Raw genomic sequence first — 25,763 nt, 5'->3', positions numbered from 1 at the left:
GGGTGATGTACTAAATGATTCAAAGAGGACTGGAATGTCAGTGGAGGTTTCTGCTAGGATGCAGGGAGTGTGAATGTGGTTGATTCATTCATTCCCCTGGTCCTGTGCACCACCAGACCAGCCTGGGCAGGCACTGCTCCAGGGAGGGAGTGATGTGTCTTGGGGGAGCAGGGAGAGGTTGACAGTAATGTCAGAGTAAACAGGACCCCTGAGGATGCCAAAAGACCCTTGCAGAGCTGGAGCCGACTCTCCTGGGCTGGCAGGCATCTGTGCTTCTGGGCCAACCCTGAAGAGAGGGCAGAAGGGTTATCTGGGATGGAGGCTGGCCACCGAGGCTGCAGAGAGGGGGTGAGGGGACCCAGTGGCACTTATGTCATGCAAGTTCAGGAATGGCTAGCTTTGCCTTGACCTGCAACGGTGAAGGCTGACGTCTGTATGATTTGCAGAAAAGACGAATGGTAGAATGATATAGCTCAGGAGGTCTGCAAGAGGTCAAACGGTCACTCTTCCAAATCCAGGTAGAGGGGCCTAAGTCTAATCATGCTCCACCTGGGATCCTGAGATGAGCGAATGCTGGAAGCGGGCTAAGATGACACCCTACTCTGGCTTGGGTGCCGACCTTGAGGAGCAAGTCAGAGCTTTCCTTTGGTTGTTAACAATTTTCTTTGGCAAAGACAGGTGTGAAAGAAGGAAGGGGGAAGAAGAAAGTGGCTTCCAGAAGACTCTAGGAGTAATGGACTAAGGAAACATTGTTATCATCCTCATCAGTGACATTTTCATACTGAGCCATTGTTGAGAATTGGAGACATATGCAAAGCCATTTTGTCCAATCTTTTCCAACTCAGACTTCCCTCAGCCCCCGATTTTGCTGTGGATGTTCTGGCTCATGAGGTCTCAATGGGGGTGGGAGATGATCCTCCATCCCCTATCCCAGGGCATGTTGGCAGTGTCTGGAGACATTTTTGATTGTCATGCTGGGAGGCAGGTGGTCCTGGCACCTGGTGGGCAGAGCCCAGAGGTGCTGTTGAACATCTACAGAGCACAGGATGGCTGGCAACACAGAGCCATCCAGCCAAGTGTCAGCTAGAGAGACCTGCTCTGGCTGGATATACTATGTTATGGGAGATTTTTTATTAATATTTTTCCTTTTTAAAAAATTTAGAGTAAGTTGATTTGTAGTGTTGTGTTGGTTTCAGTTGTACAACAAAGTGATTCTGTTTGAAGAATCATAAATAACATATATGTATCCTTTTTTCAGATTCTTTTCCATTAGGTTGTTAGGTTCCGTTATGATGTTGAATATAGTTCTCTGTGCTTCCATTATGTCCTTGTTGTTTATTTTATACATGATAGTGTATATCTATTAATCCCAAACTTATAGGAGCTTTATTAACTAGGATGCTGTGCTGTGCTTAGCCACTCATGTCCGACTCTTTTTGCAATCCTGTGGACTGTAGCCCACCAGGGTCCTCTGTTCAAAGGGATTCTCCAGGCAAGAATACTGGAGTGGGTTGCCATGCTCTCTTCCAGGGGATCTTCCCAACCCAGGGGTTGAACCCAAGTCTCCTGCACTGCAGGTGGATTCTGTACCATCTGAGCCATCAGGGAAGCCCAAGTATACTGGATTGGGTAAGCTATCCCTTCTCTAGGGGATCTTCCTGACCCAGGAATTGAACTGGGGTCTCCTGCATTGCGAGCAGATTCTTTCCCAGCTGAGCTACCAGGAAAGCCCCTATTAACTAGGATAGTAACTCTAAATTCTCAATCTGATTCTAGTCTTATGCAGCATGAATGTATGCTGTATTATTTTCCCAGTTCAAGATCTCAACTGCTAAATGGGCTAAGTTATGAGACTTTCTTGCTCGTAATTAAGGTGTGAGTTTTCAGATCAGGTCGGCCAGTTTCCTACTAGAATGATTTCATTCACTGAAGCATTTTATGCTGAGGTCTACGAAGACATGAGCTCACTGCCTGCCTCCAGTCAGCTTTTGGTCTAGCCAGAGAGCTGGGAATTGTCAACAAAGCGAGAATGGCCACAAGCATGTGTGTATGTGTTTGAGTTCATCCAAGAAGGCAGGAGTTGGATGCAGAGGGCTGGAAAAGGCCTGTCCACCCATGGGACGGAGGGGAGGAGAGAGGCATCAGCGATTGCTTGGTGCTGACGGGCAGAGTGAAAACAGCAGCCCGAGTGTGAACCCCTGCAGCCATCTTACAGTGAGGAGCGGACGCAGGAAGCCTCAGCTGTGACAAAATAGTAAGGATGGGTTTTTAGGAAGCAAGCACACAGTGGCACGTCAGAGTCTCTGCGTTACATTCAGATATGCAATCGTCACGCAGTCTGTATCCTCGCTTCTCTCAGCTTGCTGGGGAGCCCCAGTTTCCACTGACCGTGAGTGGGAGGGACCCGGCAACTGGCCAATAAAAGGTATTTCTGCCTCGTCCTGTTTCAGGTTCTTGTCCCTTTTGGGTAAATGCTCTTCCTTCAATCTCTCTATTTGGGTGATTTTTTTTTTTTTTTGCTTCTTCAGGGCTGGCCCCTCTCCAGCCTCCCCAGGATGGCGCCTGCATGGAAGGAAAGGCCAAATGTCCTCCAGGCTATCTGAGGAGAGTGGCTGGCCCTTGTGTCCCCCTGGTTTCGAGGAGCTGGGAATGGTGTGCGGTGTGCGGTCTGTGCTGCTGGTGCTGTTGGGGTCCAGTGGACCTTCTTCCCTGGCTGACCTAGGCTTGCCTCAGTATGCTGGCACACCTCCATGGCCTTGAGCCAGGCGGTCACCCACGGCCTCTGTGGTGGGATTGACCTGCCTTCTCTCCCCTGCCCTTAGCCCTGATGGCAGAGGAAGACTTGAGGGTGCTCTTTTTTTTTTTTAAGCATATTAGTATTTTTATTTATTTGGCTGCAGTAGCTATTAGTTGCGACATGCAAACTCTTTGTTGTGACATGTGGGATCTGGTTCCCTGACCAGCAGTCAAACCCTGGCCCTCTGCACTGGGCGCGTCGAGTCTCAGCTGCTGGAGCGCCAGGAAGTCCCTAGAGGGCGCTCTTTACCACCTTCTCGCATCTCCCCGCGCAGCGCCCCCACCCCGCCAAACCCCGTGCTCTCCGTGGTGCCATTTTTATTCTGCTCCACGTGTCCTCGGTGGGAAGCTGGGCATAAATCCTCTCTGCTCTGGCTTCCTCTTTAAAACTCTCTGTGGTTTTGCTATTGTTGCTGCTCCGGCTATTGGTCAACCTCCCGGTGGAAGAGGAATGATGACAGGGGTTCCAATGTCTGACCTTTTCTCTCTTTTTTTCTCTTCCTCTCTCCTCCCGGTAGCCCAGAAGCATCTCCGCTTCTTCCCTTGATGCTTGAAAAATTCGTTTAGACTATAGCCCCAGTTCTTGATACCTAGGGCTTATCCTAACACTGGGTGTTTAGATCATCAAGCTTTGATGGTAACATGTAAATGGAATTTTTGAATTTGGAGTTTTTCGTTTGTTTGTTTTTAACAAAGCCTGACCCTGAATTATTATTTCTTCAGTGGCTTAAAACATGTTTTTCACAAAAGCAGGGCAGCAGCTCCATTATAATGACTGAGATCTACCTGCTGTTTACTAGAGCCCTGAGGCCTGCTGATGCAATGAGTGGGAAGTTTGAGTGGAGTGGAAAAATAAGTCAGCTTATTCTTTTAATAAATATTAAACCCGTTAAATATCTAACCTGAAGAAGGAGTGGGAAGAGCAAAGCTCGGGTGGTTCCAGACTTCCCACGAGGACAGGGGTACAGGAGCCATTCTCTAGCTTCCTGGTCGGTGACTCTAACCGCGACCTGCCCTCGTTGGAGGGTGGTTGGGGAGGAGGGCCTTGACCATCACGATTCTTTCCCAGTTTTTTCTGTCATCTTTTTCACCACTAAACTTAGATCCAAAAGCCGCTCGGTCGCTTTTGGATATTAACATTGTGCTCAAAGATCAAGCTGTGCGTCCACGGAGAAGTCGCTGTATATGTGCAGGTGTCCAGGCAGATCCCCAGACACATCTCTGAAATGTTTTGAGCGACAGCATAAACGTCCATCCTCCCAAGAGGGTTCTGGGAAGAGGAACACGCTCATTTGGATCCGTGCCTTAGAGAAAGCATCTTTGTGATGATTGTGCATCACATCTTACGGGGCCCCTGGCAGGCATCCCAGAGCCCGGGTACCCGCTGCATCTCCTCGCAGCTCTGTGCTGGCTGCGAGAGCCAGGCAGACCCGGGGAAATGTCAGGAATGAGGCAAATTAAGAACAAATTAAACTCTCCTCCAGCTGGGCAGCCCCTTTGATGTCAGCAGCTGAGGGACACTTTGTGTCCTTGCGGTGAATTGTAGTGTCTAAGGAGTATGCTGGTTGGGCTTGTTGGAAGCAGCATGTCTGGCAGCAAGAGCATTGGTATCAGAAGAGAACCAAGGTGGCAGCTCGTCGTGAAGGGAGGTGTGCTCGGATCTCTGTGAGAGGCCACCAGCCTCAGGGAGGGTTGCGGACCAGCCACTGCCCACTCCCAGAGGCCTGCGCCTCTGCGGTGGTCTTCCCTCGTCTCCCTCTGCCCTCTAGCTTTAGAGGCTGAGGCCCCTGATACTGGCGGAGCTGCCTCTTGTCACGTTCAGGGCATGTCCTCCTTGGGCTCCACCTCTCCACACACCAGGGATGTTCAGTGCAGATATGTGAGGTGCTGTTGGGAATTTGCACAAGAACAAACATATGAATCATTGATCCATTTGGTCATGTGTGTGGGGCTAAGTCGCTTCAGTTGTGTCTGCCTCTGCGACCCTCTGGACTCCTCTGTCCCCGGGATTCTGCAGGCAAGAATACTGGAGTGGGTTGCCATTTCCTTCTCCAGGGGCTCTTCCCCCACCCAGGGATTGAATCTGCGTCTCTTATGTCTCCGGCACTGGCAGGTGCGTTCTTTCCCACTAGCACTACCTTCACATATTCACAAATTGTTTAAAACTCTTAAACATTTTTTAAGTTATAGTTGATTTACAACTTTTGTGTACAGCAAAGTTATTTGGTTATACATATATAAATTCTTTCTCATGTTCTTTTCTACTGTGGTTCATTACAAGGTATTGAAAATAGCTCCCTGTGCTATGGTAGGACCTTGTTTATCTGTTTTATTTAGTAGTTTGTTTCTGCTAATCCCCAAAGTTTCATTTATCCTTCCCCGTCCCCCTTTGGTAGCCGTTAGTTGTTTACCATGTCTATGAGTCTGTTTCTGCTTCGTATATAAGCTCATGTGTATCGTATTTTAGATTCCACGTATAAGTGAAATCATGTGATACTTGTCTTTCTCTTGCAAACATTTATTTTTATTCATTAAACATTCATGGAGTTCCTGCTATGTGTTGGCTACCTGCTGGGGATGCCAAGATGAAGGGATCCGTGTGCCTGTTCTGCAGGAAGAGATTGCAGAGGACTGGGCGGGGGCGGGGGTGGGGACGACGGCGGGGAAGTCAGTCTCATTCAAGAGGCCCAGAAAGGTGCTGGGGGCTCTGGGGATGGAGCACATGGGGCACCGAGGTGGGTCAGGAATTGGACGGGGAAGAGCTTGTGCACCGAGAAGTCCTGGATTGGCCAAAAAGTTAGTTCAGGTTTTTCCTTAACAGCGTACAGAAAAATCCGAACGAACCTTTTTGGCCAACCCGATATAAACAAGGTCTTTGGGAAACACAAAGAAAAATAGGTGACCTGCGCCTGGAGGATGAGAAGCATCAAGGAAGGCTTCATGGAGGAGGAGAAAGGGGATGGTCTTAGGGCAGGGACTCTACAAGCCGGGTGGATGGATGAGTGAAAACGTGAGCTGGGAAAGACCAGGGCATGGTGTTTATGCAGATCCGAGTTCATCTGGAGACCGGACTCACAGTGGGAGGACAGTGGGAGGCAGGCAGGGGAAGTAGGAAGGAGGCATGTCGTGAAGGGTCTTGATGCTCCATTAGTTTTTATCTTGCTCTTGAGAAGTGGAGGAAGTCGAAGATTTCTGAGCAGAGGAGTGAGATGGTCACATGTTAACAGGAAGAAGGCTGGAATGAGAGAAGGGAGTATGTTATTTTATCCACTCTTTGGAAGTTGCCTTTGAACGAGGCGCTGGCCTCCTTGAGTCTTCTTTAATGAGAAGCTGCAGTCCCACGCCTGCTGTACCAGTTTTTATCTCCTCCAGCTACTGGGTTTGGTCCCACCTGGAGGCCCTGCTGCCGTAGGGAGGAGGGCATTTGTCAGTGAGAGTGGGAGGCAGGGAGTAGGCTGACTTCTGGGTCAGAAAAGCTCTTCAAAAAATAACTGTGTGTGAGAGAGGGAGAGAGAGAAAATACATGAGTCTGATTGGGTGAAGGCAGAGGGAAAGGAATTACTATGGGACCAAACCAGAAACCTTTCTGTTGAGAGAGATGAGGGCAGGTAGACCAAAAGGCTTTCTGGGATGACCTGTGATGGAGCTGTTCTGAGCAGGTGACGGATGCTCGGAGGTGGGTTCCTGGACCACCATTCACTTACTGCCTGCTCAGGTAGCCTGCATCTGAGAGAACCTTGGTGTGTTCATCTTGGACTATGTATGAAACCTGGGCCACAGCACTGAAAGAAAACAGAGAGTTGGACAAGGTCCTCAGAGGAGGGTGAAGGGACTTCCTCTGAAGATAACCTCAGGATGTTCAGATTTTGTTTCTGTGGACAAGGTGAAGGCTATGACACACAGGCTGGGTTTTGGAGCCATTTGAGTGGGACAGGAATGGGACAAACTTGTCACCAAACCCTAGACTCCTAGAAGTAGGGCTCTGGAATGAAATGGGGAGGAGGCAGCTGTTGGACATAGGATGGACTCATTCGTTCATGCAATAAGCAGCACACACGGGACACTGAGATCTCAGGGACTGGTGTAGAACAAGCAGGCAGATGGATGTGACATAGGTTTACATCAATTCCAGGATGCTAGATCCACCCCGGGATGCTAACAGGATGCTAAGGTCAGTAAGGGGTGTCTGGGGCCTGTGCTTCACCTTTGGAGTCAACACCATGGGAGATTAAGATGCCCTCCATGGAGGCAGCACTCAGGGGCTTGGGCCTGGGGGTGCCCTGACTGGCACAGAAAGCATTTTTCTGTTTTCTTTTGCATTTACTTGGATCTCCAAAGTGACCAGCGCTGAGCCCTATCATTTTTAACCTCTCTTAATTTTTATTTGTTATGCGTAAAAGTATGATAATTTCATGCTAATTACTATCTCAGGAGTGTTATAAGCAATGAGAGATCAAGCCTGTCATGGTGAGCTCTGAAACGTAAAAGGGCAGACACTCTTCCAACAGACACGAAGAGGCAACTCTGTTACCTCTGGGTCTGGAGCCAGGAGCAAGGCCAAGGAGCAAGGAACACACACATACACCCCTGCGCTCACCACATCGCTTCAGTGTTTCCCCCCACCAAATGTTTTCTCTTTTTAATATGTATTTATTTGGCTATGTCGGGTCTTGGTTGCAGCATGTGGGATCACATGGGATTTTCATTGCATCACATGGATTTTCCGTTGCAGCGCACGGACTCTCTACTTGTGGCACGTGAGCTCAGTAGTGGTGGCCTGTGGGCCTAGTTGCTCCAAGGCATTTGGGATCTTAGTTCCCTGACCAGGGATCAAACTCGCATCCTCTGCATTGCAAAGCAGATTCTTAACCACTGGACCACCAGGAAAGTCCCCAGATGTTTTCTTAACGTTGCTGTTAAGGAGTCAAAGAGGCTGATTTTTGCTTCTTTTCTGTCTTCTGCTCCACTCTTGAGTGCTGAGGACATGTGGAATGGTGTGTGTGTGTGTGTGTGTGTGTGTGTGTGTGTGTGTGTGTGTGAGGTGGTGAGGGAGGAGCTAAGAACTTCCAAGAAGGCTGTAGGACCTTCACGCACTGAGGAAGAGAGTCCGACTATCTGACCTAGAAGGGAGTCACATGGCTTTGGCCTGAATGGGCCAGTGAATCAAAGAAAGCAGCGAGCCTACAGGCCTGGCCTGACCAGTGTGTGTCCCCCTTGACCCGGCACAGGTGACTGCTGGCTGCTGGCGGCCATTGCCTCCCTCACCTTGAACCGAGAGCTGCTGTACCGCGTGGTTCCCAGGGACCAGAGCTTCCAGGAGAACTATGCAGGAATCTTTCATTTTCAGGTATCCCTCCTAGCTTTCGGCAATGACCCTGCTTTCTGTAGTCTGGGGACCCACGCCAAGAATCGGAAATCTGGGCTTGGGGCCCAGTAGCCTAGGTTCTAACAATCCCTCCAGGGCATTCTGACGAGTCCTTGAGTTTGAGAACCATTGCTTTGACGTGTTCATCCAATCACCCACATGCCTATCCACTCCCGTCTCCTCCAGGCCACGTGGCCTTGAGGAAAGCACTTGGAGTGAGGGTCAGGAGATGTGGGCTTGAGTCACCCATTGCTGCCACAGCGTGGTGCAGGTTCCCTTATTCACAAAGTCGGCCTCTGAACTTGTTTTCCGCTTTCACTGGCGTCTCCCGTGGGCATGGTCAAATAAGACAGATCCTGCTCTTAAATGACAGATCCAGTTCATTAAAGGCTGGAGCATTGACCAGCTCAGAGGCTCCTTCCGAGGTCCCCTGAGGACGCTGATTCTGCCTGGCGGCTCATCCCTGTAAGCGGATGCTGTATTTCCCTCCCCCAGTTCTGGCAGTATGGAGAGTGGGTGGAGGTGGTCGTGGACGACAGGCTCCCCACCAAGGATGGAAAGCTGCTCTTCCTGCATTCCGAAGAAGGCAGTGAATTCTGGAGCGCGCTGCTGGAGAAGGCCTATGCCAAGTAAGTGGTGCAGGTAGGAGCTGGGAGACCACGCAGAGCTGGGGGAGCTTGCCCCCTCCCCCCCCCCCGACTCTGGGTGCCCTGACCAAGTCTTTCCCAGCACCCAGACCCCACGTGTACAGTATCCTCAGTAACTGAGAGAAACAGAAATTTGGGCTAGGAGTTCAAAGCTTAGCTCTGTCCCACATGAATGTGTGAATTGGGATGCTGGCTTTGTCTTCTTAAAGCCTCCAGGTCAGTTTTTAGGTCAATGTGAGTTCTTTAAAGAGTAATGAAGAAGAATAAAGCAAATATGCTTAGATATCAGACTCACCAAAGTCTCTACACTTTGTTTGGGAGTCAGTCTTCTTCACTGGTATTCAATGTTCAAAGCCTTCTTTGGGGTTCTTTTAATTCATTTTATTGATGAATAAAATGCAACCCCTGTTCCTTCCCAGCCCTATTCCCAAAGCAAGCCCCAAAGGAGGCCTCTCAGCCTTGAGGGAGGGTCCCCTTCATCCTTACCCATGCCCTCAACTCCCCCAAAACCCAAGATGTCAAAACCCAAGATGTCAGTGTCAGCTCTGGAATGATTACACTTTGCTTTTTATTTTTATGTATTATTTTTTGGCGGTGCTGAGTCTTTATTGCTGCATTCAAGCTTTCTCTAGTTGCAGTAAGTAAAGGGTATCTATTTGCAGTGATTGGGCTTCTCTTTGGGGTGGCTTCTCTTGCTGTGGAGCACAGGCTATAGGCATGCAGGCTTCAATAGTGTCCTGTAAACCTGTGTCCCCTGCATTGGCAGGCGGATTCATAATCACTGGACCCCACCAGGGAAGTCCTGCACTTTGCTTTTTGAAAGAGCACTTGCCTTTGTGAGAGGTGTTCTGAGATCCGTTCCTGGCAGAGTGCTGAGCTGGCCTTGTGAAACTGTGCCTAAACCCCTCCTTGGCCCACAGACAAAACTAACTAAGGCCCTCCTGTGCCCTCCAGGGCACAGCACATCCTAGCAGCGGCCCTGCCCCATCCCACGTGCCCCCCTTGGTAACGGCTGTGGATGATACCCGTGTTCTTTCTTGTCCAACAGGCTCAACGGTTCTTACGAGGCTCTCACTGGAGGGTCCACGGTGGAGGGGTTTGAGGATTTCACAGGTGGGATCTCTGAGTTTTATAACCTGAAGAAGCCACCGGCTGGTCTGTTCCAGATCATCCGGAAGGCCCTCCGCTCGGGGTCTCTGCTGGCCTGCTCCATTGACGTGAGCTGGGATGGCTTCTCTTTGCTTCTCCTCTCTGTGTGTGGTAGGGAAGGGACCAGATTGGGGGCTCGAGGCTGGGAAGGCTTTGGGCCAGAGTCTGGGGCTTACGGGGTAAGTCCCATGATAATATTGGTCCCTAGCTAGTGGGAGCTGGTGGCAAGACCTAATTAATGGATAGGAACCAGAGTTTGGTCTCATACACTCAGAAATTTTAAGAGCCCTAAGTGTCAAGCCCCTTTAGTTCTGCAGGAATTGCCCTAAGAATGCAGTCTTGACCCCTCGATCCTGGGCTTTACCTTTGCTACCCCCTTTTGGGATTTTGGAAATACAGTGATCAACAATATATGATGGGGGCTTGGAGCTCACTGAAGAAAAGGGAAGAGGTTTTGAACTAGGGGTGAGGCTCTGTCTGGGGGATGACGGTATGTGATTCCAAGGTGGCCTGGACACCAGAGCCTGGATGCCACCAGCCCCTCCACCTGCTCTTTCTCTCCTTACCTGGTGGTCTCACACATATGAATGACCAGGCAGGAACAACCTCCCTTTCTCCTCTCTATAAAAACCCCAGCAGGATATGTGTGTTTTTTTGTAGAGAAGTGCTGTGGACCCTGGGGAGGGTATGGGACTATTGAGGAGAGACTCTAGGGACCCCCGTTGGTGAACTGGGACCAGTCCAGAGGGGTTGTCATGGTTAGTCTTCTGCAGGCAGTTGTGGGATCCCTGTTGGGGAATAAATGACTTCCCAGCTTCCTATGTCATTTTAAAGGCTTGTAAGTCATTTTCCAGGAGTGCCAGGCAGGCCTGATCAAAGAGGAGGGGATGGAGAGAGCTCTGTTTACCTGGGGCTAATTGCTCTGCCTGCATATATCTCCAGTTGCACTGGGACCCTCTGGCTGTGTAGCTTGTTCTTAGAAAGCCTTGTAGGACTGGTCCCAAGAAGGTCAGGGTCAGCCACTCTGAGTGGACTTCTTTATTCTCAATTCAGGTCTCCAGTGCAGCCGAAACGGAAGCCATCACCAGCCAGAAGCTGGTTAAGGGTCATGCATACTCTGTCACTGGAGTCGAAGAGGTAAAATTGGGCAGGGATGGATGGGTAGGGTAATGCATGATGGAATTACCGTAAATCCCTGTCATCCTAGAGAGAAAGAGAGGGGATCACTACCTAGTGCTTCCCAGCCCTGCTGGGGTGCAGCCTCTTTGGTTGCACAGAGCCCCTGACACCCTTCTGCTCATTACAAGGACCCTTCTTCCTCTTACCCACTCAGAGATGGATTATGTAACCTCTCTGAGCCACAGCTTTATGGGTTCTAACTAAATGCAGGCTCTCCTCTGAGATGTGGCCAGAAAGAGACAGAAGGTTTTGGAGGAAAGTTGTAGAAACTGTCAGTTAGATCCACACTCTTTCTAGGAGGTATGTTTGTACAGGTAAAGCACTGGAAACCCATAGGATTCTCAAAGCGAAAAAGGCAGCAATACCTGCCCCAGCTTTCAAGGTGGGGGGTGTGATAGTGAGAGGAACGCAGATACTCCTTACTCTCCAACCCAAGGAGAAAGCATGGGCTAAGCTTTTCATTATTTTTATTTACTATAGTCTGCCTACTTCCAAAAAGGATGTGCAGTGGTTTGCAATGAAAAGCACAGACTCAATAAAACCATACAACAAAGGCAAAATACAGAAGACAGTCCAAGCTAAAGACAGTGTGCCAGTGGAGAAATTAATTTTGCTTTGGGTTTCCTGAGGGCTAAGGCAAAAAGGGGAATGCAATGGTGTCTTAGTTTTTGTTATTTATTAAAAAGGCCTTAATGTTCACTGTGTGTATTTGTGTTTCACAAATATGCTCCTTAATGAAGTCAATTCCCAAACTTGAATTCAGCATATGTGTGTAAACACTGGGTTGAGGCCATGATGGAGGATATGAAGGAAGGTCAGATACTGAAGACTGAATAGTTCATCGTGTTTGTGTATGTGAGCAAATACACAAATGGGGTTCCATAGCGAGTAGGGGAAGGTGGATGAATGTATGGGCTTTCAGACAGGCTGCCTGGGTGCCTGTCCTCCACCTACTACTTACTAACTAGGTAATCTTGGATAATTCAACCCATCTGTCTAGGTCTCAGAAGTGCTGTTTTTTTAATTTTTATTGGAATCTATTTTACTTACAATGTTGTGTTAGTTTCAGGTGTACAACAAAGTGAATCAGTTATCCATGTACATATATCCACTCTGTCTGTGTCTCAGAGTTTTGAGGGAGATTAAAATGAAGATAATAATAGCACCCAGCTTATAGGATGGTTGTGAAGTTTAAATGAGGTGATAAGGCATCTGAAAGGCCCAGCTTGGTGCCCAGGTCATAGCACCAGCTCATGAAATGCTAACCGCTCTGCTCTTAGTATTTGTTGAGGGGGCATTTGTTATCAATGGGTCTCATATGTTAAGAACTGAGTCAGTCAACTATAAAATTTTAAGTCAAGTTAAAGCGACAGATGCTTGTTTTTTTTTTTTTTTTTATGCTAGACTCACTATTTATTCAACCAGATTGTGGAAAACAGAGCTAAGGCCTGAAAAAATGTGTGAAAAGAAGCCATGTTTAGGGGCCTTTGAGGAATTGAATGCAAGTCCGCTCAGGTGTAGACAAGAACGCAGGGCTGCAGGGGTGGGTGTGGAGATTCAGTTGCCTTTGTGTATGGCCCTTGCAGGTGGATTTCCGGGGCTGTCCAGAGAGGCTGATCAGACTCCGGAACCCGTGGGGCGAAGTGGAGTGGAAGGGGGCCTGGAGCGACGAGTAGGTTCTCCCTTCCCTCCCTGCCTGTGCCCACCTCCCTCTGCGGGGAAGGCATCAGGCAAAACGCGCGCAGTGATTCTGAGACCCTCAGGGCAGTGCGCTCGCAGCGCTTCCTGTCCGCAAATCACACAGCCTGTTTAGGAAAGAACGTTAGATGGTTCCAGGTGGGGAAAAGCCAAACAAAACCCACTCAGCCGGAGTCTTTGATTCCTTGCTCTGCTCTGGCATTTGCAAGTTTGGCAGCTCAGTGGAATTTTACTTAGCGCCCGAGGGTTCGCTTGTTTTCTGTGTACCACGGTGGTCATCCAAAGGTGAGACCCATCACTCTCGATCGAATTCTTTCCACTTCGCAAAGTCTGGTTACTCTGACAAAGGCCAAACCCCTCAGCACGAGGAAGAAACGCGCTTAGAAAGAGGAACTGAACCTTAGAGGTGCCACTGGCCGCCGCAGGCAGGAGGATGAACGGGACGGGTGCCCGCTCGCTGAGAGCTCATTTCTGGCGGGTACTGATCTCTCCGGACAAAGCCGTTAATGACTGGAGGGACCCAGGCCTCTCAGAGATGGTGCCTGAACCCAGACCTTCCGTGGTGTCCCGGGACAGCTGTGTTCTGGAACCAGTGCCACCGTGGTGCGGGAAGATGGAGAGAGCATGGTCTGGTTTCTGCCCTAGTTAGCGCTGCTGGCACGGGGGAGGCAGGTTGGCGCCGGTGGGGGTGGATGAGCACACACAAGTGTCATGGATGAAGAGCCGCCAGAAATGGGAATGGTCATAAAAACACCCTCCCCAAAAAGCACATCCTTAAGCCTCATATGTACCCCATATTCTGTGTGTACTGCATGAGGCCACCAGGGCTTTGGAAGGGAACTTTATTACTTTTATGAACTAATCAGACGTCATTACTGCTCTTAACTGCAGTCCTTCCCTTAGGTTTGTGTCCCGAAGAAACACAGGTCCCCAGGGCCACAGATGGCCTCCCGTATGAAAGACTTGTCATTCTACTGCCTGTGATGGAGCAAAACCCAAAACCTTAGTTCCACCAACTGCCCCAAAAGCGTGTCATGGCTGAATGAAATCAAAACCCTGAGCTTTGGCCATTTTAAGCAGCAGCTGTTTCCCAAGCTGTTGACAGGGTGTATGGGACTTTATCTCCTTTCCCTGATGCCGCTCGGTCTATAACAGGCTGGGACAGGTCCAGGGGTTCGAGGTGATGACTGGCGGGCCCCACCATCTGGAGACGCAGCCTGGGGTGTTTATATAGGGGTGTTGTAGGGGAGGGTCCTGCAGCTCTTTGAGACGCCCCCTAGCCTCAGCCCAATGTCTTTAAATTAAAAAATTTTTTTTTTTCCAGTTAGTTTCAAGAAACCAACTGGGATATTTAGGTCAGATCTCAAATTCTCCAACTTGTCTCCTAATCTTTGTTATGACAAGCACATTCTGAGCTTTGGTTCTGATTCAGTGACTGTTTCCATGAATTACAGAGGCCCTGAGAGCTCCTCTGCCTGATCCTTAGGGGACCTGAGAGCCCCCCTGGAGGGAGAGGCTGGGCTTAGTCCTGGTGTTCATGCAGCCAAGGGGAGGTCTTCACGTTTTGCCAAAAGCATTCAGAGAAGGGATTTTTTTTTTTTTTTAAAGATGGATCTCGATGCTGCTTAGTTATTTAGACACTGCATACATATTTCAGGGAAACCTCACTTCTTAAAGGTCAGGTAGCTGGAGATGGCATTTGAACAAACTATGTGGGTATTGCCATGGAAAGGCTGCCAGCAGGGGGCCTCGCAGGGTGCCATTACTCCAGGGAAACTGTCACAGAACTGGGTGTGATTGGCAGGCTCGGCAAGGGGACTACGTTTATGTGTCCAAGATGCTTAGCCCCTCTCACGGTATCTTCACCTCAGATAAGCCAGAAGGATGTCTCCCCAGCTGAGAAGAGGAGGAGATGGCCTTTCTCTGCTGGCCATTCTCACAGCTCTCCCCCCGGACTTGCCCAGGCCTGTGATCCAGGGCCTGGGGGGCTGAATCAGACGTGAATGTAGAACTTGGCTGGAGAGTGAACTTAGAGCAAAGCCATGGCCCAGGCTTCCTCCTGCTGCATGTCTGGGCTCACCCTGCTCGTGTGCTTGTAGAGTCCCGTCCCTTCCCCAGCTGCACCCCCTACCCTCTCATACCCTCTCCACCTCAGTCATTTCAGTATCCCCCAAGTCTGGGGTTGGTGGGGGGGCTGGGAGCTGGGGAGGGTAGGAAGCTGAGAGCTGCAGTAAACAGCTTGCTCTGCAGCAAGCTCTTCAAGAACCATCACCTCTGCTTCCTTAAAAAACAACTTTATTCTTTCTTTCCCAGTGCACCGGAGTGGAATTACATAGACCCCAGGCAGAAAGAACAGCTGGGCAAGAAAGCCGAGGATGGAGAGTTTTGGTGAGAGGGTCTGCAGGAGCGCTGTCCTCTTGGCTGTGGGTTCCTTCCTGGTTTGCACATGGGCAGTTCTCTCCAGGTGTTCCAGGAAGTCAAGGTGGTTTCCGGCCAGGGGGCTTCTTTCTTCTTCCCCTTTTACTCCAGTAAAAGGTAGAAACCAAGATATCTGGGCCTCAACATGGATTAGCTATGAACCTGACTTTCTCAGTTTCTGTATATTTTCAAAGTCCAAGGTTTAGATTAGCATCAAAATACGATAACTTCCTTCACTCCCTAAGGAAGATAATACGGACACGGTTAGACTGTGTGGCTTAGGGACCATCTCTAGGCTGAACACCAATCAGAGTTAACCAGTCACCTCGAGGTGGTGACCTGGTTCATTTTACTTCCCAGGGTCTCTGCAGTTTACGGTTCAGTCTCTTTGCTGGTTGGTTGGATATACGAGGGGAGCTTTTTAAGAACAGAGATGCAAGCAATAGTGAGGAAGTTGCCAATACTGTACACTTTCTTCACTGCTGTTAAAATACCATTGTTTGACTGGTAAATTATAAGTCATTTAAAAAGAAATAGTGAGACATTTAGCCAATGATCACTGCGTATTTGTACAGTGGGGTGTAGGAAAGATTTAGTTGGCCCATGGCCTCTGTTCTGTCCTGTGCCCACTGGGCCACACCTTCCACCACCTTTCCAGCCCAGCTCTCTTGACCAAGAGCTCACTGATCCCTTTGCCCCCAGGATGTCTTTTTCGGATTTCTTGAGGCAGTTCTCTCGGCTGGAGATCTGCAACCTGTCCCTGGACTCATTGAGCAGTGAGGAGGTGCACAAGTGGAGCCTGGTGCTGTTCAATGGGCGCTGGACTCGGGGCTCCACGGCTGGAGGCTGCCAGAACTACCCAGGTGAGATGGGGGGAGGAGGGTAATGCTGTGTCCACCTCGTCTCCTGTATTGTCCTCCCTGGGCTGGACATCCTTATCCATTAACCTTGGGACAATGCCTTTGCACTCTGTCCTCTGGCTCCTGACACCACGTGGTGGCCCAGCCTCTTTCTGGGGCTTGGAGGCCAAGGCAGCAGGGGTGGGTGGTGACTCTGCAGCCCCTTACCTGCGGCTCGATCTCAGCATCTCTGCGTGTTCAGACTTTCTGCCCCTTGCCCCCAAAGGCTATTCTTCTTTGTACTAACCATGCATTTGGCATCCTGCACCAAGGTCTCTTGTTCTTCTCTGGGGCTTCCTCCATCTCCACCCGGCCCAGCTGGCTGGCACTGGCCCACTGCGCCCTGGGACAGGTGCAGCGTCACTGTGTCGGGAGACCGCATCCGAGTGGCTGTTCTGCTTTGTTGTACCTAAGTTGGAGGTGGCGGGGCCTGACAGCCTGATCAGGGGTGGTCACACGCAGGACATGGGAGTGGCCACTCTCTGCTCCCCCTGGGAGTCATTGGAGCACCCTCCCTGGTGGGGAGAGTCTGGTGCAAACCACTGCTGCTGTGCTAACCTGGGCCCCTGTCCTTAAAGGTGGGAAGCCTTCCCATTGGCGGGAGATCACTAATGTCTACACATACAGGCTCCTCCTAGGTCGAATCACCTGAGGCAGCAGCAGAGGAAGAAACTCCGAAAAACAGCCCCACATCTCTCAGGAGAAATGAAAGAAAGCAAAACCCGCCCTCTCCACTTCCCACCTCCCCAGGCTCCATGCTCCCTCTCCTAGTTTGATGTTGACCTTGTTGATGGACGAATAAGCGCTGGGCTTCGTTCTCAAGACGGAGCTCAGTGCAGGCCTGTGCTCAGGGTGTGGAAGCAGCATTAGAACAAAGTCCCACGTGGGTGGAATCCTGGGGCTTAACTGGGTCTCTGGTTCTTTGTCCCCCTCCAACCTAAGCTCCCATTTCTGATGGCCAAGATGAACACTGAGCAGAGACGGAGGAGGGAGTTCCTTTCATGCCACAGTTGCTCAGACACTCAGTCTAATGGCTCTGGGACCCTGGGAGGGTCATTTCCCTGTTCTAAGCTTCAATTTCCCAATAGTCAAAGTGGAGGGATAATACTAGCTTTTGGAAGTGCTTTGTAAACGGTGTAGTGTTATACAAATGGGATATATTATTTTTATGACCCATTCTCTTCTTCGAGCTCCGTTAAGGAGTAAACAAAAATATGTAGGGATTGCAGTGATGTTGCATTTGGGAGAAATTAAAATATGCTCACCATTAGCAAGCTCTTAGAAAATGTGTTGGAAATTTGCATGGATCGTTTTTGGGAGCTTGGCACTGTAGGGGGTGCCTAAGGTATCTGTATGCACGAAATTGCGACCCCATCTGTGCCGCCAGCTAGCTGTCGAGAAGAGATGGATGGTTCCTGCCCTTTGGTAATGATGTAAGTACAGAAGATTGCAGAATTGTCTCTGGCTCCTCTGGAGTCGGCAGATATTTGGCTTTAAAATCTACACACTTGTGTCCTAAAAAAAAAAAAAAAAAAAAAAAAATTGAAAGTGGAGGTTCTGGGAAGGTGGGATTGTAATTTTATTGTTAAGAAAGTATAATAACCAGTGGCTGTTGGTCATTTGTGAAAGCCTTGTTATTTCATCAAATTGGACCCTTATTTAGAGGACCCCTTCTTCTCCTACTACTCCCCGCCCCCTGCCCCCTGCCCCGCCTGCCCCCAGGCACATCATTATCGACATTGTTGAGGCCCTGGCATGGAGATGGCCCATCGAGCCCGTCTTCCTCAATTATGTTCTGCTACTTGAGTCTGACATAGAATTGCTGTCTGCCCCTGGGTGACCCATTTGCCCTCTCTGTGCCTTACCTTGTACAGTCGCTATTTGGAGAGATTTTTTTTTAAAGATTATATTTGAAATGAAGCAGTCTTTTAAAATATCCACAGGTGGTGTGGCAGACATGCTTCTTAATCACCAGTTAGGCTTCCCAGGTGGTGCTAGTGGTAAAGAGCCCGCCTGCCAGTGCAGGAGACATAAGACACTTAGGTTTGATCTTTGGGTCAGGAAGATCCCCCGCAGGAGAGCATGGCAACCCTCTTCAGTATTCCTGCCTGGAGAATCCCATGGACAGAGGAGCTTGGTGGGCTATGGTCCATGGGGCCACAAAGAGCTGGAGACTACTGAAGTGACTTGAAGTGCTAGTCAACTCAGTTATGTCCAACTCTTTGCGACACCGTGAACTATAGCCCACTGGGTTCCTCCATCCATGGGATTCCCCGACAAGAACATTGGAGTGGGTTGGCACTTCCTTCTCCACTGTACCCTTGAGGGAGTGTATCTCATCACTGGCTGCAATGCCGAATCATCTAGAGAGGCCTCGGGGCCTCTGGACAGAGGATCTGTAACCAGGGCTGTTTCAGGCTGTGATCTGAAGCAGGGGCCCATCAGATGGGGCTTCCTGGGGGCAAGAGTGGTCATCTTTACAGCCTGTCAGGAGAGGCCCCCTTGGTTCCTAGTCTTCACTGGACTTTTCTCATTTGAGCCGGAGACCTGCTTGTTCCCCAGACACCTCCTTTCTCCAGGAGTTGGGCTCATCTTCACAGGCCTGGAGCTGGGAACAAGGAGATGTTAACCATTTCCTCAGGAAGACGTGGCCTTTCCCAGAGGGACCTCGTGTAGCCCTGGGACCTCGGGACCTTGAATATCCCAGTCAAGCATATCAGGGCCCCTGGTTGATGAAATGGACAAGTGCAAAGTTTGCATTTGCTGGGTGTGTGTGTGCTGGTATGTGGGCAGGGTAGGGAGATAGGAGGAAATGCCGATGACCTTGGGAAGCAATCTTGCTGAGGCCTGCTTACCTGGCACAGTTTGGCCAGGGTTATGCTTTCTGGGGATGATCACAGTTCCTCCCTTTCATTCTGTTCTTCCTGATCTCCTCACCTGCCTTGTGGGGAACCACCGTCTCCTGGGCGACTTCCAGCCACTTACTGGACCAATCCTCAGTTCAAAATCCATCTGGATGAGGTGGACGATCACCAGGAGGAGAGCGTCAGTGAACCCTGCTGCACGGTACTGCTGGGGCTGATGCAGAAGAATCGCCGGCGACAGAAGAGGATGGGACAGGGCATGCTCAGCATCGGCTATGCTGTCTACAAGGTACTCTGCAGCTGGAGTCAGCCATCATGGCACACCTAATGTCTTTGGTCAGAATATTTTGGCCAGCAATTGAAGTGCATCTTTCTTTTTGTTTGGCTGTTCCTAATCAAGCTTTTTCCTTGCTCCCCTAAAATGCTTCTCTCAATGGCCTCACTGAGGCCTGAATTTCACAATTAGAGATTCATTCCTTTGGCTTAAATCTCTGTTATTAACATCGAGATGTGTAATTCATTAAACTTTTCCCTGTCATTGCCTGTTCAGTGTAAACATACTTATTAGACTCTTTCCAGGTATAGGCTTCTCAGGGGACAGGAGCCAAGAAGGTGACACAGGAGTTTGAGGACATCACAGAGTAGGGACAGGGAAGCTGGTTATGGAAGCCAAAGACAAACACCCTCCTCTTGGGGTAACCCCAAGACACTTGTTGGGACACACCAGGCTGGGGTAAAAGGAGCCACAGGTCATTTTCAGTTCTGGTATCTCTGGACTGAAGGTCATAGCTGGCTCTTGGCCCAGGCTGCAGTGCCTGGCTTAATACCCCAATTTGCCCCGGTAACCACCTCAGTATAGATTTCACAGCCTCATAGATATGTTCAAGCAAGACCTCTGGGTCTTAATAAGCCTAGCCAGGATCAAATTGGAATCCACTTTTTAATATAGGCAAAGACTTTCTATAATGAATTCTGGAGGGATTCGTGGTGGTTGTTTTTATAGATTTTTGTTAAAAATGAATTTCTTGGGAAAAATACAATTCTAATCAGAAGGACCAAGAGCTGGCTGGAGGCCCAACACCTCAGTATAAATTACTGCATGAAAAAGAAGTATTATAATAAGAAACCAGTAAGGAAAATTGTGACTGTTAAGCTCATACAACTTCCAGCCCCTTTCTTTCTCTTATTTAGGAACTTAGGGCTTTAGAGTTTAGGGTGTGTGTGTGTGTGTGTGTGTGTGTGTGTGTGTGTGTGTGTATATTTTGTGTTGAAGAAATGGGGAATTGAAAAATAATTGCTGTTTGATGGCTGGAGAAAAGAATTTCAAATAAATAAGCTCCAGTTCTATTCCAGCTTAGCCCTTCCACCTCCACCTAGAATGTAAGTAGTACTCAACCAGATTCTTTTTTTATAGAAAGTGAAAGTGTTAGTCACTCAGTCATGTCCGACTCTTTGTGATCCCATGGACTGTAGCCAGCCAGGTTCCTCTGTCCATGGAATTCTTCAGGCAAGAATACTGGAGAGGGTTGCCATTCCCTTCTCTAGGGGATCTTCCTGACCCAGGGATTGAACCCAGGTTCCCCACATTGCAGGCAGATTCTTTATCAAAACTGAAGAAGCACTTAGCCCGTGCATATCAATTCAACCCATCTTTAGTGTGTATCCACCAGGTCCCTTGCTGAAGGCTGAGATGCAGAGGAATAGCACAAGGTTATTGCCCTCAAGGTGTTCATAATCTCAAGGGGAAAACCACACACACACACACCCCACTAACTGTGGGGTGGTCAGATCTGCTGTGATGAGGACCCACACTGTGGGCTGAGGCCTCCTCAGAGAGGGACAGCTTCGTGGAGAAGACTTTGATCAGGGCATCAAAAAGTGAGCTGGATTTCAAAGATGAATGAGGGAAAACTTTCCAGCCACAGGGGGACAGCGTGTGCTTCTTGACAGCAGGAGAGAAAGCGACAGTTTTGGAGAGTGAGCAGTAGGCAGGTATGGCCGAAGGGTGGGCTGCAACAGGGAATGTGGCCACCAGCTTTCATCCACAGGCTCTACCTTCTATAACAGGATCAGAAAAGCTTTCTTTCTTTGGAACATGAGCTAACACACGGAAATAGCTTTGTGGGCATGGCATTTGCTCTCATAAATAATATATACAGCATGTCAGTTTTTCAGACATCAGTTTATAGCTGCTTTTAAAATAACGCCATGTATGTGATCCGTGGACCTGCTTATAGCCAGAGGCTTCTAATCTAGAGCATGACATCTGTGAACACAAACTTTAGGGTTAGGATGAGGGCATGTGCAGCACTGTAGGGATGTCTGAGGGTGGAGGCAGTGTCTGGGCTTGTTCAAAGGACCTGGTGTTGGACAGAGGAAGTGCAGGGGTTGTAGGGGGTACTGTTCTCTGACCCTTGGAACTGCCTCCTCTGGCTTTGAAAGTATTAGCCGCTGAGTCATGTCCAACTCTTTGCGACCCCATGGACTGTAGCCCACCAGGCTCCTCTGTCCGTGGGATTCTCCAGGCAAGAAAACTGGAGTGGGTTGCCATTTCCTTCTCCAGGTGATCTTCCCAATGCAGGAATTGAACCCCTATCTCTTATGTCTCCTGCATTGGCAGGTGGGTTCTTTACTGCTAGCGCCACCTGGGAAGCAACCCCTGCCCCGCCCCTGCCCCCCCCCCCCCCCCCCCCCCCCCGCCTTTCTGGCTTTAACTGTCTGTAAACTGGAGTCTGGCTTGAGGTTGGGAACTTGACACTGATTGAGAAGCAGCCAGAAAAGCCCCGAAGGCTAAAGAGCCCTGCTTGTCTGGCCTCCATTCTCTCCCCTGTTATCTTCCTGTGGTGACAACAGGCTCCTGCCAGGCAGGCCTGTCATTTGCATTCAGGATCCTACATTTCAAAGGTGACTGTCCCCTTCCATCTATCACTGGGCGAGGCTGGCCTTGTCTTCTGCCTGGACGCTGCCTGGCTCCGTTCCTGTCCAGGGACTCTTGGCTGTGGTTTCAGAGCATATTGCCCGAGGTGGTGGGCAGGTTAAATGGAAAGACCTCTGAGGTGGTTAAGGGAGTCTCTGCTGAGCGGGTGGTGAAGGCGGTTAGACAGGTACTAGGAGGCAGTCCCCTGAGGAGCTCTGCTCTCCCGGACAGCCAGGGCCTCTGCATGGGGGATCTCAGCTTTAGACGCAAAGTCAGAGGAGTGCCAGTGGCCCCAGACTTTTCCACCTCTGCTGCCAATTATAAACGGGGGCTGCAGAGTGAGGATGCCAGCTGATCCAGATTTCCTTTTTTTCCTTCAGTGTTGGCAGTTGCCCACAGACCTAAGCCACAAACAATGCCCTTCCGGCTCTTCTGGTCTAAACAGCCTGTGTGGCAGGGGCCAAGTTGGGGGTTGAAACCTCTCTCTATCTGGGCACGTGGGGCCTCCCACTCTGCATCCGAGATCTCCTGTGGGCATCACAGTTTCCAGCTGCAAATAACAGACCCAGCTAGACCAGGGGCTTCCCTGGTGGCTCAGCTGGTAAAGAAACCGCCTGCAATGCGGGAGACCTGGGTTTGACCCCTGGGTTGGGAAGATCCCCTGGAGGAGGGATAGGCTACCCACTCCAGTATTCTTGGGCTTCCCTGGTGGCTTAGATGGTAAAGAATCCACCCGCAATTCAGGAAGCCTGGGTTCGATCTCTGGGTTGGGAAGATCCCCTGGAGGAGGGCATGGCAACCCACTCCAGTATTCTTTCCTGGAGAACCCCTATGGACAGGGGAGTCTGGTGGGCTACAGTCTATGGGGTCGGAAAGAGTTGGTCACGGCTGAGTGATTAAGCACGCACACAGACTAGTGAAAAGGAATCTACCAGCTCATGTAAGCAAACCCAGAGAACGACAGGAATGCTTGGGACAGGGGACTTGCCTGTTCTCAGGACCCTTTATCTCCACATCTGCCCTCTGGTGTCAATGCCATCCTCCCAGACTCGCTTTCTGCACAATCTCCCTAATGTCGTCCACGTAAAAGAAGAACCCTCTTCCCTTAGTTCCAATTCAAAAATCATAGCGAAGTCTCTGATGGACTCGACTTGGGTCACGTGCCTCTTCCTGGACGAATCCCTGTAGTGAATGGTGATTAAATTATGTCTTGACTTGAGTGACAGCCTCTTCTGGACAAGTCCTTGATCTGGAGGCCAGGTCTGTAGGCCTGTAAGATGTTAGTTCTCATGTAAACCCCAAGGCTATTGCTCTTAAAATATTTGGGATCCTAGTAGATTACACAACAAGAAAATTAAGCAGAACTCTTTTTTTCCCTTTCTTTCAGATTTCTAGGGCTCACTAGTCCACAGATGGTCTTGCTCTTCACCAATGACTTTCCAGGTTCAGAAATGCTGATGAGTCTCTCACTTTAGCACAGGCCTCCTCCCACTGGCCCAGGACGGCACAGTCTGCGCTAGATGAGGGGAGGGACGAAACACCACAAGGGGAGGGGCGAGGCACCCTTGGGTGACCTGTTCTTTTCTCCTTCCTGTAGATACCCAAAGAGGTATGTTCATGCTGATGGAGATGTCCCCTCTTTGGTAAGGAAGAGCTGGGCAGCCTCTACAGATGGGCACCTGGCGACATCAGCTTCCTCTGATGGAAGCTGGCTCTCCCACAGACCAACTACAGGATCTGGTGAGCTGGTAACCTTGAGACCTGGTAAAGATATTTGGGACCCACCCGCCAAGAAGGGCACAGTGGTAACCCTTGCCCCCTGTGTGCCTGGTGCTCTGATCCAAACAAGATGACTGTAGCTCACTCAGGCTCCTGTTTATCTAGCTAACAGGAATAAATGCCCTCGTGTCTGATAAGAAAAGGAAGCACCAGTTTTATCTTTTTGGCTTCTGGCTGTTCCCGTGCTCCTCAGTGATTTACAGCTGGGTTTGAGAGAAACATCATCAAGGTCTTCCTTACCTCTGGGGTTTCCTGCTGCCGTCCCAGACCTCAGCCAGCAATGCCAGTGGCCTCATGGGCAGGGGCTGGTAGGGCACACTTATAAGAGTGCCTTGTCCACGCAGCTGGTACCCAGTCAGGTCCCAGCTCATCCCAACCCGGCAGGCCTCCCCTCGGCTGCACGCTGGGGATACCAGGCAACTCTTAGACATCTCATGCCCTGAGCAATTGTAGCAGAACCTCTGTGGTAATTCCAATGTGCAGCTGAGGTTAGGAAATGCTTCTGTCTGGAGTTCCCCCCGCCAGAGTCTGTTATTCTAGTTATGTAGAAGTACGTTTGCCCTGCTGTGCTTACCCCTCCCCCCCGGGTTCTCAACCTTGGCCACCTGGTAGCATGTGCCAGTGAAGCCCAAGTTCACAGGCTCCAGCCCATGCCTTGTTCCAAAGGTGCTGACCACTGATCTACCCTGCCCGTTGACTCCCAAATGCATATTATTGGTTATGACGGCGCCAGAAAAGGGGGTATGGAAAGGGGGTATGGATGATTCAAGGCAAGCCCTTGTCACCACTCAAAAGTAATTAAACAGACTTGTGTTAAGTCTGATGGGTGGTGATTCCCACCAGAAATGGCTGGTTCCTGGGAGAGGCCCCTCTGCACGCCTGGAGGAGCCTCTACCTGCAGAGTTTCCCTGTGCCCTCTGAGTGACTCTGTGGATCCCGTGATCCCCAAGTGGTGTGGAATCTCTGGTCAGTGGTTCCGAACCACTGCTCAGAAGCCCCTGGGGGTTTGTGAAAGCATTAGCCCACTGCCCCCCACCCCAGAATCTCTGAGTCTGTAGGTCTGGTGTGGGGCTCAAGAACTTGTGTTCCCAGCGAGTCCCCCAGGGCTGCTCATGCTGGTCCTGGGCCCACACACTGGTGGCTGGGCCAGGCCACAGGGAGGTGCGAGAGCCGGGAGCCTGGAGCACGTGTGTGTAGAGTCTCCAGTAAGACGGAGGGGTGCCAGCTCCTTCCTCTGTGTTCTCCATCTCTCACTCTGGCCTCCCGAATGAGGCTTCTGTAATCTGTCCCAGCCCTCGGTTCTTACTAGAACTCGATTTGCCTTTCTCCCAACACAACCCCCGCCCCCACTTCTACGTTACTGGTACCTCCCCCTGCTGATTGCTGTCATCAGGGACGGCAAGAATGACATTTATCCCAGTAATGCTTAGACTTGGCCAAGACCTTGCTGGCATGCCCCCAGAGTATAAAAATTTTCAGGGAGGGATCCCAAGGCTGTGGCTGCCCTGGCACCCAGGTCATCAGGTGCTCACTGGGGGGTCCTGTGGGGTCCTGACCAGGGAAGTGGGGGCTGGTGGCCCTGCCTTCCTCCCCTGTTTAGCAGACCTGGGATCTAAAGAGGGTCTGGTGACCATGAGTGGACACTGTGAGTCTGGGGTAGGCAATCCAGCTCCAGGTCACACAGAAGTCACTGCCCTTGTAGCTTACCAGCACCTGCCCTCTGCCACAGGTATCTTGATGAAGATTGATCATAAAATACAGTGCTAAGGGGAGGCTTAATTACAGCAATCATAACATGGGCACCTATGTTTTCGAAGCACTCTGCAGCCACTAATTAGCTGGTGTCATCACTCCTAGCCTCCGCCTCCCTCCAACAAACAAGTGGGTTATGGGAGCATCTTTTCCCTCAGATGAGAGCCAAGGCACCAAGGGAGGTCTGGCTGTGGCCGCCTCCTCTGTCTGCCTCCCTGACTGTCCAGCCTAATGCCCTGGTTACCTGGCAGGGCAATTTCCCCAGCCAGATAAAGATGAACAGGTCCTTCTGGCTGCTGA

The 25,763-nt window shown here is 50.3% G+C and overlaps 1 protein-coding gene across 1 annotated transcript in view; it reads left to right on the top strand.

Annotated features, from left to right (window-relative positions):
• The window catches only part of CAPN8 (calpain 8), a 75,178-nt gene that overhangs the window by 33,586 nt on the left and 15,829 nt on the right, over nt 1–25,763 (top strand). The window contains exons 3-11 of the mRNA XM_068985637.1: nt 8,025–8,143; nt 8,657–8,790; nt 9,857–10,025; nt 11,011–11,094; nt 12,723–12,808; nt 15,148–15,222; nt 15,955–16,115; nt 19,129–19,304; nt 23,530–23,541. Coding sequence (XP_068841738.1) covers nt 8,025–8,143; nt 8,657–8,790; nt 9,857–10,025; nt 11,011–11,094; nt 12,723–12,808; nt 15,148–15,222; nt 15,955–16,115; nt 19,129–19,304; nt 23,530–23,541 — 1,016 coding nt within the window. The remainder of the gene's footprint in view (nt 1–8,024; nt 8,144–8,656; nt 8,791–9,856; nt 10,026–11,010; nt 11,095–12,722; nt 12,809–15,147; nt 15,223–15,954; nt 16,116–19,128; nt 19,305–23,529; nt 23,542–25,763) is intronic.

Source organism: Capricornis sumatraensis, chromosome 14 (assembly GCF_032405125.1).
Source record: "Capricornis sumatraensis isolate serow.1 chromosome 14, serow.2, whole genome shotgun sequence".
NCBI lineage: Eukaryota > Metazoa > Chordata > Mammalia > Artiodactyla > Bovidae > Capricornis > Capricornis sumatraensis.
The sequence above is the reverse complement of the archived record's forward strand: the minus strand, read 5'-3'. Positions and strand labels throughout refer to the sequence as shown.